The sequence below is a fragment of the Leptodactylus fuscus genome, chromosome 7, assembly GCF_031893055.1.
Source record: "Leptodactylus fuscus isolate aLepFus1 chromosome 7, aLepFus1.hap2, whole genome shotgun sequence".
Classification (NCBI taxonomy): Eukaryota; Metazoa; Chordata; class Amphibia; order Anura; family Leptodactylidae; genus Leptodactylus; species Leptodactylus fuscus.
This window is the reverse complement of record NC_134271.1, coordinates 85,207,199-85,221,147: the sequence shown is the minus strand read 5'-3', so window position 1 is coordinate 85,221,147 and position 13,949 is coordinate 85,207,199. Positions and strand designations below refer to the sequence as shown.

Below are 13,949 nucleotides of genomic sequence, written 5' to 3'. Positions count from 1 at the left end.
GTGTGGCCTGATTCTGTCTGATACGTTTTGCAGTTCTCTGATCTCTCGAGACGGCTTCAGACTATGAGTGGGTGTGAGAACGTCAGGAAGACGTGAGTGAATTCTGGGCACAATTACAGTGGACGTGGCAGCATGGATACCGTTTTTGTAGAATGGCGCAGTGACTGGTCACAATTTGTAGCCTTTTTCCTGACACCAGTTTAATTGCATAGTGATAGTGGCAAATAAGACCCTGAGTCTTCAGCTGTTTCCTAGGTAACGAATACAGGATAAAATCCAATGATGACCATCACATAGTGTCTGTAAGGGTTGTCACTCAGTGTACTGTACACCTTGATCGGAATCTGCATTGTATTTGCAGCATGCCATCCCACTGTCCTCTTTCTCCATCCAGTCTAGTTGTGTTAGTCTTCACGGTTTCTGGCCTTCTAGTGAATATGCAGACAGACTGGAATGAACAGTAGTATAAAACTCTCTGGGATATTTAAGGGCTGAAGTGCAAGGAATGGGGGACAGCACAGAATGAAATTGTCTGGGCATTGTAGTTTAGCAGAGATCCTATGCTGCAAACCACTCACTGCTACAATGAGATAATGCACAATAATGTAACAAATAAAATACACTAAGAAATTACAAGTTTACATGTAAGTAAATGATATTTTCCGCCAAGTTGTCACTAGATCAATTTTCCACTAGGTGGTAGCATTGTACAGTGCATTTGTGTCAGCTACAGATGGTGCTTAAAAAGCAAAGCCTTTAGAGATGTTTGGGGCAATTCTTTTATTTTTTAATCTTTTTTCAGTTTTTATTTTACCCAAAGATAATGTAATATGATGGTAATTTTAGGGGGATTCTACTTAGATAATTGTGATGTAATGTGGGTATACTGAAATGATGACTGCATTATGTACTTGGGACAGCCCCCCTCCTCCATTTGTGAATACTTTGTTAGACATGGATTCTGTCTCTGAAAACACTGCAGCACTGGAGACGGAGTGGAGACAATTACAAATATATGTATTTTGTATTCATATACATGTAAGGCTTTTTTTTAACGTTTTTTTTTTATATATATCCAATTAGAACATCCATTTAACAAATGCAAAAAAAACCCCAAAACAAACAAAAAAAAAAGCAATGCAAACTGATAGTCATCCATTTACATAGACAAAAAAAAAAAAGGATCTTTCTTTCATCTTTTCGGACAGACACAAAAGTATGGTATACTACATTTCTGTTAGCTTAAAAAAAAAATGTGGATGCTTATGACCATCTGTTTGTGGATGTAAAAGCTGTGATCTGAATAGAGCCTACAGCCGGTCTCTGTTCGGGACATGTAACAGGCTGATGGCTATATGTATTTAAAGGGGGTCACCCCGGCAGGAAGATGGATGTCTTCTAAGCAATATGAGCTAAACCTGCTGTATTGTCAGGAGATAAACAGTTATTCTATAATGGCATATCATAAGTTGCACCTAGTAAGCACTTGTGTATTGTATACTAGCATAAAGCAGCTATGGGATGATATGTCCTGTACATTTCTGTTTACATAGGATTCTCTATTCTAGGAATCCTCATTCTGTCCTCTGCGCCAGCAATATGTTGTGTCCATCCTTCCCTGTAGGTGATGAATGTGCGTTTTCTCTGTATTCTGACTCTAAATAAGATTAACGGAATTACTAGGAGTCGGATTGTGAAGCGCTCATCCTGGATTTGGTCCTATGTTTCCAGCTCTGTATATTTACACTGCCAGAATCCTGGCCTCCAGAGGTTCTCTTTTCAGGCCTTTTACAGTCAAGTCTAGAGAACCCTAAAGGGATAACCTGACCTCCACTGCTAAGTATGGGTGCGATGGGGGGGTCCTCTGTGTGCTGCAGCTATACTAATACAATTCACACGGATCTCCAAGAGATCCTAGAGAAAAAAAAATGTATGTCTCTGAGTCCTCTCGTGCCAAGTAATAATAATTGTAGGCAGCGTTGGTTATGCTAATACTGCTGACTTCTCTACCTCATTCGTGCTTGTCGTGGGAATTCTGTACGTCTTGTGACAAAGTTGCAATATCTGTAGCAGTAATTGTCAGCCATATTTTGAATGGCTGCAGATACATGTGGAACCAATGTTCCATATCTTCTCTGGTAAGCGCATCAGTTTATGCACCAGATATTTCCTGGCTTCAGTTTCTGGGACAAGAAGTAGCTGTCTCTCTCCTACCATTGTTATCCATATTAGCCCTCATGAGCAGAATTTCTTTTTTAATGTAAAGACTGTGAGTGTTGTCAAAGATGGAGAAATGCTTGAGTCAGTCACATGGTGTAGCTGGCGATTATTTCAGCCTGTCACAGCGTAAGCTTATAATCTAAGATGATTTTCCATGTCTTTATGGTTCCTGGTGCCAAACTCCTCTTGGGTGATGCAACCGCTTGATGTCACCTCTACAGCTTTTGGACAAGTTCCCAGTGTTTGTAGCATTTAGTAAATCTTCAGATTCAGGACCCATGACTCATACTCTGAGTCGAAGAATTAACTTAACTCTCCCCTCCATTCATGGAGAGTATACGACTTCACATGTAAACTATCCATCCATCATCACCACCTTTGATTCTTCATCACAAAATCCAGGGACACATGTGTTTATTCCAAGTATCTTCTCTGACGCTATAACATTTTTTCCCTGATGTAAGAAATACTTCTGATTAAATTGTGGTAGATGAAGACAATGTTCTTACATTGTTCTTACACAGAACAATAATCAAGCCTCCAGCTAGGGCGATTAATCGCATCGCGGTATACCATGCCATCCTGTCTCACACTGCCATCGACTATGGAATATGTCATGAACTGTAGCATATCCAACCAGCAGTCATAGGATATGTGAATAACCAAAATCTAAATTCAGTGGCTTGTAGAAATTGGAGTGTCATATAATAACTTTTCACTAATTGTAATCAAAGTAAAATATTCATTTAATCCTGATCTTGATTTAGGTGATAATCTCCCAGTCCCAGTAGCACAGAGAATGCATTTCAGGAAAACAGTGCACTGATCCTGTGGGAAGTTGTAGACCGAGTTGGAATGGGGTTCCCAATACCATACTGTGTTTTAGGAAAGAGGAATCCCACAGCAGCACAGAGCAGTGTTTGACTCTTCTGTATCCATTGTGACAAAACATTTTAGTTTTACCATTAAATCTATTTTTCTTTCTTCCCCAGATGAACGGTTGTGTTCTCCTCCTTTCATGGAGATCTCTACAGAAAGTGGAGAAGACACTTCAAAACTTGTAGAAAAAAGTGGCCTAGCCTTCCCATTCAGTAAGTATTGTCAATGAGCAAGTCTGAGCAGGATTTAATTTTTGTTTTTTTAAAAAAGTAAAATGTATTAAAAGGGTTAGCCCAACATAACAGCTAAGAGTAGAGAACACCACAATCTCGGGGCCACACGGTGGCTCATTGGTTAGCACTGCAGCCTTGCAGCGCTGGGGTCCTGGTGTTCAAATCCTGCCAGGGGCAAAAAAACATCTGCAAGGAGTTTGTATGTTCTCCCCGTATTTGCATGGATTTCCATCCCATATTCCAAAAAGACATACTGATAGGGAAAAAATGTACATTGTGAGCTCTATGTGGGGCTCACAATCTACATTAGAGAAAGAAAAAAAAAAAAAGAACACCACAATCTCTGGCAAGAAGAATGGGCTAACAGAGCACATACATGTCTAGGGCTCCATTCACACAGAGGACTTGGCTCCCCTCTGATCAGTTATCCACAGAATAAGTGATCTGTTTTTATGGTGGGCCAACCTACTTTAACCTAGCCCTTGTTTCCTGAACTTGCCATAAGGAAGGCATGATAACAATTTTATTTTCTTTTTTTTCTTTTAGTCTGTAAGACAAGAGTTGCTCATGGAACCAATTCGCACGAGGTAGGATGATTAATGACGATGATTCCTTTCACTTAGGTTGTCAGCCAGATTCTAAAGTCTTAAAGGGAGCCTGTCACCAGAACCTAGTATATCAACCCATGCGTGGATATAGAGAGGTTAGGGTCGCCTGAATCAAACGGTGTGTTCCGCTTGTGAATCTGAATCTCTGTTACCAAGATGTTGTTGTTTTTGTCAATATGCAAATGAGGTCTTTGGAGCAACAACTACATCGCTGTTGCTCCAAAGAGTTTAGCAACATCAGCCATGTCTTCCCAAAATGCTCATTTCCATATTGACAAAAACTGTGACATTTTGGCAACAGAGACATCGATTCATGTGACCAAAAGCTATCTGCAGGGCTGGGTTCTGGAGATAGATTCCTTTTTAAACAGCAAATGTATGTAATTTGACGCAATACATACCCTACTTCTCCAAAAGGAGAACATTTAGGGGTCTGGAATAGAGCAAACTTATTCCCTGTGGCTGCAGTATTGGTGAAAACGCGCACTTCACACTACTCTACTTGGTTCTCTTGGCAATGTATAACCATCCACTTGTGAGAGATTCTCAAGCAGCCAACTTTGTGTCACAGGAATAAACTGTGAAGTGCCTTCCATCCATAATGGACCCCGCCAGCCGACACTGAATGTCTAGCAGGATAAGTGCAGTGAGGGCGGTGACCCCACACACAGATCCTCCTGAGGAGACAGCCAGAATCTATTATATATACAGAAGTTCAGGATACATTTCCATTAATCCAGCACCTGATGGTCAGGAAACCCTGTAGCCATGAAAGATGAATGAGCGTAGCTTTGGCCTTAAAGGAAAACTAATACTGTTCTATGCTTAGTGCAGGGCCTGGCAAAACAAGGATACCTGCTAAGCTCCACTTCTCTGGCCCGCACAGTGTATTAGTATTTCTTTGTTTGTTCCTTCTAATCCCTGTATAAGGTTTCTGCAGCTACCGTATTTACATTCTGTGTGTTATGTCTGTTGTAGATGTCTATCATATTTAATATGGAGGGTCTGCGGACAATCCAGCGCCCCTGTGTCATTCAGAGCTTCATTAGCCACAACGCTGTGCTTTACAAAGTCTTTGTGGTGGGAGATTCGTACACTGTAGTGGAAAGGCCATCGCTGAAAAATTTCTCACCAGGCAGCTCAGGTAAGGCTACTGTGTGCAAATGTAACATGTCTCTACATGGCGTAGGAATGACTATCCACTTATGTTTGAAAGCATTTTCGTAGCAACACCAAGTACCGTCAGAAATTCAAGCCCTTCCATGATAATTCAGCAAGTGATAGTTTAATTATAATTAATATTGATCCATAGAGAGTAAACAGTTTCAGCTAAAAAAATCTTTTCTGACTCGATGGATTCCGCATTGTCAGAAATAGTCCGTTCAAGTGTGAAGAATCCACCATTGCTAAACGTACGCTTTTTGGGTTTTGTGCAGTTATCCCCAAGAATGGTAGTATGTCAGGGTCAAAAGTTTGTTCCTACTGGTAGGATCCTTGCTTCTATCATCATTTGTGAGCGGTATCCAACATTCATCTGCAAATAAACGGTGGATACCGCAAGCAATGATAGAAGGATCCTACCCGTAGCAGCAAACTTTTGTCCCTAACATACTGCTTTTCCTGGGGATAACTGTATAAATCCCCAAAGGCATACGTTCTGCAACTGTGGATTCTTCTTACTTGAAAGGACTATTTCTAAACTGTACATTTCAGATCAACCAAGTCCTACATTGTGGACTTGAGGACCACACCAACATACAACTCAGACAATATGGAATTCATCGTGTCTGCAGAAGGCTTTTTAGCCCAAAATGATTATGCTGTACGGATCACAATCACTTGCTTAACATATTATCGAGGGCTTGAGTCTCTAACGTCACTTGGATGATGGGTTGGGACCTTATCCAAGCACCCACTCATCTAACATCATTGAGTGCCGCATACAAATTGCATTATTCCTTAGCAACACTGCCACTTGCTGACACATCTGAGAACTACACATTTGCTCTATGGTGGGTATCAACATTTTTATTTTATTCTTTTGTTTATATGTTATAAATAAAATTAAAAAAAACACATACAAAGAAAAAAAATTCAGTTTTGCATGATTGTATTTTACTACTTTCTTCTCGTTTTTTTTTCCAGATAGAGAATCAATATTCTTCAATAGCCACAATGTGTCAAAACCAGAGTCCTCTTCAGTCTTAACTGCGGTGAGTTGTACATAGAAAGTTTTAAAGGGAAACTTTAGTCTTGGACTCTAAATGACACACAGGTCCTTTGGGACTGGTAGCTGGTGTCTCAAAAAGTCCTATACTAATGCTGTGTATGGTTGCGAAAAATAAAGAAAAGTCTGTACTTACCCGGATCCTGTTCTGGCGTTGGCACATTTCTTTACTGAGGCTGAGTAGTACACCCTGTCCTCACAGCACATGCCCCTAGCATTTCTAAGTAAGTACGAAGACTTACATTTTTGCCCGCAGCCATGCGCAGCATTAAAATAGGATACTTGGGACATTAAGCAAACAGTTCATAAGGGCCCCTGGGTGGCTTAGTGTCCCAAAAGTACTTTCATAGGTTCCCTTTAAGGGATATTTCATCTGAAATGTACAGTATTCTTGCTGTGTTGATTATCTCCTTTGTTATACCTGTCTAAGGGTCTACTCGCATGGAGTTTTTTGCAGGCGGATTTTGACGCGGAATCTGCCTCAAAATCCACCTGCAATGCCTGGAATAGCCTTTCTAAAGGCCATGCAAATATATGCTTAGTTAATGAGTGTTCCCAATGATAGAGCCCCTTTAATAGATGGATTAATATGTGATCTTCTATGATCTCCACCACAGTTACTGACATCTCTGAACGTAATATAGTAATAAAATGACATATTGATCAAACGTTACTGAAATCCTCAGTTCTTTTACTGCAGTAAGTTATTCCATCTATTGCTGCTGAGTGGAGTGAATGAAAAAATGACCTTTATCCAATCCTCATTTTTCTTCCTGCTTTTCTCACACAGCTGGACAAAGTAGAAGGTGTGTTTGAGCGTCCGAGTGATGATGTCATCCGCGCTATCTCCAAAGCTCTCCGACAAGCTCTGGGTATCTCGCTATTTGGGATTGACATTATAATTAATAACAAAACAGGCCAGCATGCTGTCATTGACATCAATGCATTTCCAGGTAAATATTCTCATAATTTGTGGGAATTCTGTAACTTCACAATAGCAAGATTTATATTTTTTTACTGTTGTTATTGTTTCATTATTTTAAAATGGCCTGTAATGTACAGTCATAAATCAGTGTAGCATTTAGGGTATGTTCACATGGCGGAAAATGGTTTATGCCGTGCAAACTTCCGCGTGGCTAGCTACGACAGGATGCCAATGCAATACATAGTCATTCCGTTGCAGCATCCCGCTCCTGATTAGGTCCGAATAAATGGGCCTAAATAGGAGTATGTCATGAGCCACGAATGCCGCAGCTGAATCGGCCACAGAATCCGCGGCCAGATAGGGCATGTCGCTTCTCTTTTCCGCTACTAGCTGGTGGAAAAAAAAAGCGAGCAGCTCGCATTGAAGACAATGGGAGCCGTTTTTTGAAGGCGGATTTTGAGACAAATTTCACGTCAAAATCCGCTGCCAAAAAATTCAGTTTGAACATACCTTATGAGAAGAGGGGTGCATCTGCTCCTCTTTGACGATATAAAGACTGGCGTTTAATATGCTAGTCTTCATAAATATCTCCCATTGAATTATGGTGGTGATATACTTTAAATAGAAAATGTATTCTGGTTTTTTTTTTTTTGCATCAAGCACATAAAACTGGAGAAATCCTTTAAGTCTGAATGTAATTTAGTTTCTACAGGGTTTTTGCTCATGAATTCTCAGCCGCTTTTATCTTTCTATAGAGGACTCGCTACTGCTGTAATTGTCTCTTGTAGCAGAGAAGGAAACCTTTTCCATTTCTTGCATAAAATCCGGTTTCCAGGCAGCTGTGCAGCTGCAGCCCGGACCCGGCAGACTAATAAATGTTAATGAAATGCCCCTATTAATATGAAGAGCACTCAGCCCGCTCTGCACATATGAATAACAACACAATGTAGATGAGGAACCTAATTCTAGGGTTAAGTCTCAATTTAAAGGGAAATCCCATCTAAAATGTGTTGAGAGAGCCCTCATATCTAAACTGCTAGAATGATGGGGTTATCTTTTGATGGTAATAAACAATAAAATTGACCCCTTTTCTTACATCATTTCCTATAAAATGTATTCTACTGTGTCCATATGTCGAGCACGCAGTGCATTGCAGTGATCTCTTACATTGTGAGTCCTCAGTCCTTTCTTATTAAAGCCACCTTAGTGCACAACACTCCTAGCCTGAAAATGGCCACTAATGGATGGACACGTGACCAGACAGCATCCTCCCCATTGAAAAACATTGCACATGGGAAGTCAGTAGATCCATTGTGTTTGTCACTGATGGGCATGTCTGATGATAGTGGAACCAGCATATTCATGAGATCTGCTATATTTATGCTGCAATATGCTGTGTTATTTATAAGCCCTGACAACTGCCCTTTATCGGAAGAATAATATTTACATGGCTGCGTTACTGTACAAGGGCGCTTTTTCGTTTTTTTGTAGGAAAATTATCAGTTGCCGACAGTGGTCAAAATTCGTAATGCTGGTGCATTCCTATTCCTGCTATTTGTGTACATGCAGTCCTATAGGAATTCTAAACACATTATGTTGTCCATTTGTGAATAGTATGGCATCTGCATAGAAGGTGAATACTCATCAGTATGTTATATAAATTCTTTCTTAGGATATGAGGGTGTTCCAGAATTCTTCGGGGATCTCTTGAACCACATCACAACAATCCTTCAGCGTCCAGAGGTGAATGCAAATAAGCCCCCCTCAGAACAGATTACCGCGGCCGTCATGTGTTGTGCTCCCACCGCTCGAATAGACCCCTGGATAGTGGAGAGTGACTCCAATGGAGCTGTAAAACTGCAAAGCCAAAGACTAGGTTGCAACTCTTCCGTATCCCCCAGCTTCCAGAAGCACTGTGTGGCATCACTCGCAACAAAAGCGTCCTCTCAATAGTCGCTGCAATCCAAGCAAGTAAGGGGTTAAAAGCAAGACAAGCAATGATTGTTATATAAAAACTCTGGACAAGAATAGGGCAAATCTGCTTTGAGGAATTTTGCGCAATCTGTCGTCAAATCTGCGCTTCCAGCGCGGCAGCCTTTTTAACTTTTTTTTTGGAATGTAAAAATCACCACTTCACAACAGAATCCCCAGAAATAAATTTTTACTCACAACTGGGAGGGTAAAAAAGAAGTACTTTAGTTAAACAAAGGTACTGCCTTCTTATTAACAGAGAGCGAGTACGACCAGAATGCACATTTTTTTCTTTTATGCAGATGTTTTACAAAAATGGAATTATTTTTAAAGAGAGAAATTTTATTCTGTTTAAAAAAAAAAAATACTGATAGTAAATTAATGCCCATCATGAATGGCCACCACCGTCGCCACCAGTTCATGTCATTGTAGGATTTTCTAATTTTTTTTTTTAATTCTTATTTTTAAGCTGTTCTAGGTTTGTTGGCGCTTTGTTGAGTTAGTTCAGTGATTTGCCTAGATTTCAATGACTTTGGATGAATCATCCTGCTCATAGGGAATCTTCTCCAGATTATTATGTTCGGACTGTCCTTGGTGTAGTGCAACAAAACACCCCAGCAAACGAGACAATAATACTGCACCGTCCTGTGTGATTGTCGAAACACTTCCAGCTTATATCCACCCCGTGTGTGTGGACAGACAGCTCTTCTACTTAAGTTTTATAGAAAAAAGAATAATTGTATATATTGTTAAAATGATCCTGCTGATTAAAACAGATGTACCTGAGTGTCGCAGTCTTGGTATTTATTTCTAGACCTGCGGAAATATTTAAAGAAGTATTCCGATATCCTCGATCATGTTTTACCCAATACATTGACTTTATCTATCTTGCTCCATTTGTCATATACTGCTGAATATATGTCTTTAGTACACTGTCTACCAAAGATTCTGTCTACACTGTCTACACTGCTTCTCAAAGATTTCAATGGAAGTTCAAGTTTAATCTTACCTACTTAAATTATTGGACAATCTGCTCCTGTTTTAGAATGAAATAGACAACATGGATAGACAAAGGTGCCCCTTTTATAGGTCTACCTCTATACACTTTAGTTTGTGCTTCTAGCATGTACCTTATACATTCATTCTACACAGTCTACCAATAAGTATTTGGACACCAGTGGTAGAATAGAAAAACAATATTTATTCATGTTCAATAGTTGGTAGAGCCCAGCAGATGCTTCCTTACGGATGGTATTGATGGACACAATACTCCTGGATGCCTGGTGAAACTCCTGGTGTATGTGAGCCATTGGTTGGGTGCGGTTTCTCTGGCCAGCACCTGTCAGTCTCTATCTCCCAGTTTCGGGGGTCTGCCAACTCGGGGCACATTCCAACAATCACCATTCACCTTCCACTTCATAATAACATAGGCCACTGTCAATTTTGGGTAATTCAGTTCACTTACTATGTCCCTTAAGGATCGACCATTCCTTTGGTACCCCACAATTACCCCTTTCTCGAAATCGGACAACTCTGCACTTGCATGCGACTAATGCTAATGCTGTTCCCTATTTAACGGCGGAAAGGCACACTGTACATCACGACCGCAGATATCTTCATTTGCATGCGGGTCCAAATACTTATTGGTTGACAATGTATTTACAGCTTGTTGCCTAGGTTTCAGACCACCTCTGCTATGTAGCTGCAGGAGTCAGACTGGTGGTCAGTCCCTCATCCCAGCCACCTCTATTCTCTTCACTGTGATTGATGGCTATTGGAGCAGTCTATCATCTCTGCAAGTGATAAGGTCTAGAACAGTGACTTGATCAGTGCCTTTGTTATGTCTGTATGTAAATCCAGAAATAACAGTGTGCAGTTAGCAGCTGTTGGCATGGCCTTTATATCACACAGGTTAAGTCCACTAACCACTAAAACCAGAAATGGTGGGGGGAGGAGATTTGAAAGCAGGTGAAAACGTCCGGGAAACTCCTTTAACCGTGTTTCTGTTCCATCTATGGTCCTAATCCCAGCAAGGTTTCATGGCCGCTGAAGAAACCAATGTTTATGGTGCTGGTAATCATCTTCAATATTTCACCATAGTGCTATCTTTAGGAAGTGAGAGGTATGGTACCTGAGGGTAAAGTTTAATAGATTTTTAGTTACCCTGATTTTCAGGTTTGAAATCAATGGATATGTGTTTATTTCATATTAATTCTGCAACTTTATAACCTGGTTTGTGATAAACTTTAGTCCCCAACCTCCAAGGATGGCACTACAATATAAGGCAGGGGTTAATAAAGAGGACCTTTCATTTCCATGGACTTACGCCCCTCCCTCCTGACAGTACTCCCCATAGACTACTACTGGGGGGGGGGGTTTCTTACCGGTCAGCGTCATGACTGGGTGGTAAGGAACGCCTCCTCTGACAGTATAGCGCTATGTACAGACTGTCAGGAAGGGCGTTCCCAGCTAGACTGTCAGGAACGCCCTTCTGACAGTGAAGAGGTATCGGTAAATGCGCCGATATCTCTCCCCCTGGGGCACATAACAGGAAAGCCGACAGTGTGCTGAATTTAACGTACTGTCTGCTTTCTAGCAGTATGTAAAACCACATTTGTCCGAGGATATGAAAGGTCCTTTTTAATATGCAGCTCATCTATAGAGTTACAATAATAACAGGTGAAACAAGTAGATATATTGGGGGGAATTCATCAATCTCTCTACACCAAACCTGTGCCACAAGCCTCGATCAGCACTTCACTTGCCACAGTGAAGGAAGGACTTGGCCCTAAAGATTTTTTTAAATGAACGCCATGAATTATAATGGAAATGTACACCAATTCTTAAGTGGCGTAGATTTCCATTCTGGTACAGGCAGATATGACTTATCATAGCATTGTTATCGCTATATATGATACTAGAGGGAGGACCCGGCTTCGCACGGGTATATTACATGTTATGTTTGTGTTGTGGCCCCATAAGAATTGTCCAGTTTTGCACTGGTGTATTTTGTATGTGGTTTGTGTGTATGTCGATAAGCGTCATGTGATTATGTGTATCTCATTTTGGATATCAGTGAAAAACCTGACGCGCATATTCAGGGTAGGGTGCATATATATGTGCGCGCATAAAAATGTGCGCACATATACAGAGTAGGGCGCATAAATATGTGCGCGCATAAATATGTGCGTGAGTATACAGGGTAGGGCGCATAAATATGTGCGTGCATATACAGGGTAGGGCGCATAAATATGTGCATGCATAAATATGTGCACGCATAAATATATATGTGCGCGCATACAGGTTAGGGCGCATATATATGTGCGCGCATAAATATGTGCACGCATATACAGGGTAGTGCGCATAAAAATGTGCGCGCATAAATATGTGCGCGCATAAATACGCACGCGCATATACAGGGTAGGGCGCATAAATATGTGCGCGGATAAATATGTGCGCGCATATACAGGGTAGGGCGCTTAAATATGTGCGCTCATATACAGGGTAGGGCACATAAATATGTGCGCGCATAAATATGTGCACGCATAAATATGTGCACGCATGTACAGGGTAGGGTTGATATATATGTGCGCGCATAAATATAAATGTGCGCGCATACAGGGTAGGGCGCATATATATGTGCGCGCATAAATATGTGTGCGCGTATACAGGGTAGTGCGCATAAATATGTGCGCACATATACAGAGTAGGGCGCATAAATATGTGCGTGCATATACAGGGTAGGGCGCATAAATATGTGCGCGCATATACAGGGTAGGGCGCATAAATATGTGCATGCATAAATATGTGCACGCATAAATATATATGTGCGCGCATACAGGTTAGGGTGCATATATATGTGCACGCATAAATATGTGTGCGCGTATTCAGGGTAGGGCGCATATATATGTGCACGCATAAATATGTGTGCGCGTATTCAGGGTAGGGTGCATATATATGTGCACGCATAAATATGTACGCGCATATACAGGGTAGGGCGCATAAATATGTGCGCGCATATACAGGGTAGTGCGCATAAATATGTGCGCGCATAAATATGTGCGCGCATAAATATGCATGCGCATATACAGGGTAGGGCGCATAAATATGTGCGCACATAATTATGTGCGCGCATATACAGGGTAGGGCACATAAATATGTGCGCGCATATACAGGGTAGGGCTCATATATGTGCGCACATAAATATGTGTGCGGATAAATATGTGCGCGCATATACAGGGTAGGGCGCATAAATATGTGCGCTCATATACAGGGTAGGGCACATAAATGTGTGCGCGCATAAATATAAATGTGCGCGCATACAGGGTAGGGCGCATATATATGCGACCACCCTGGGAGAACCGTGCAGGAGGCTGGACTGTCACGGTGACCTTATAGGCACCAGAACTCCCAGGAGAGGTGCACAGGGTAATAGGCAGAGTCAGTTAGATGTGACGCCAGTTGGAGTATTGAGACACCCGCTGGTCCCTGGGCTGAGATGGTGATGTGGGTGCCAGTGCTCTACTCCAACAAAGAGCTTTAGCCCAGGGCTTAGCTACAAGGAAGGCAATGTCCAGGCCAGGATCAGTAGAAGTGCTCACTGCTTTATTGTAACAGGCATCTGCTGGTCACTTGTCCTGTAGCAGTGAGCTGTGGCACAGTGGCTTGTAGCTGGCTGACACCTTCCCATGTATTAGCAGAGAGTCTAAGATGTCTGCAGGTCCAGCTTCTGGCTTACTGCAGGGGCTCAGTTACCTTGTAGAGGTCGGTGCAGGCTGCCAGGGTTATAGCTCTGCTTAGCCTGATGTAATCCTGTCCTCTTACTGATAGTGATGGGGGCGCTGTCACACAGCTTCTCTGTCCTGCTACTGCTGCTATGGCAATCC

At 41.6% G+C, this 13,949-nt stretch overlaps 1 protein-coding gene across 1 annotated transcript in view; it reads left to right on the top strand.

Annotated features, from left to right (window-relative positions):
* ITPK1 (inositol-tetrakisphosphate 1-kinase) overlaps positions 1–9,843 on the top strand; it is a 95,423-nt gene extending 85,580 nt beyond the window's left edge. Inside the window, exons 6-11 of the mRNA XM_075282450.1 lie at positions 3,213–3,311; positions 3,879–3,919; positions 4,919–5,084; positions 6,086–6,153; positions 6,958–7,120; positions 8,765–9,843. Coding sequence (XP_075138551.1) covers positions 3,213–3,311; positions 3,879–3,919; positions 4,919–5,084; positions 6,086–6,153; positions 6,958–7,120; positions 8,765–9,045 — 818 coding nt within the window. The 3' untranslated portion in view covers positions 9,046–9,843. The remainder of the gene's footprint in view (positions 1–3,212; positions 3,312–3,878; positions 3,920–4,918; positions 5,085–6,085; positions 6,154–6,957; positions 7,121–8,764) is intronic.
* Positions 9,844–13,949: the final 4,106 nt, after the last annotated feature.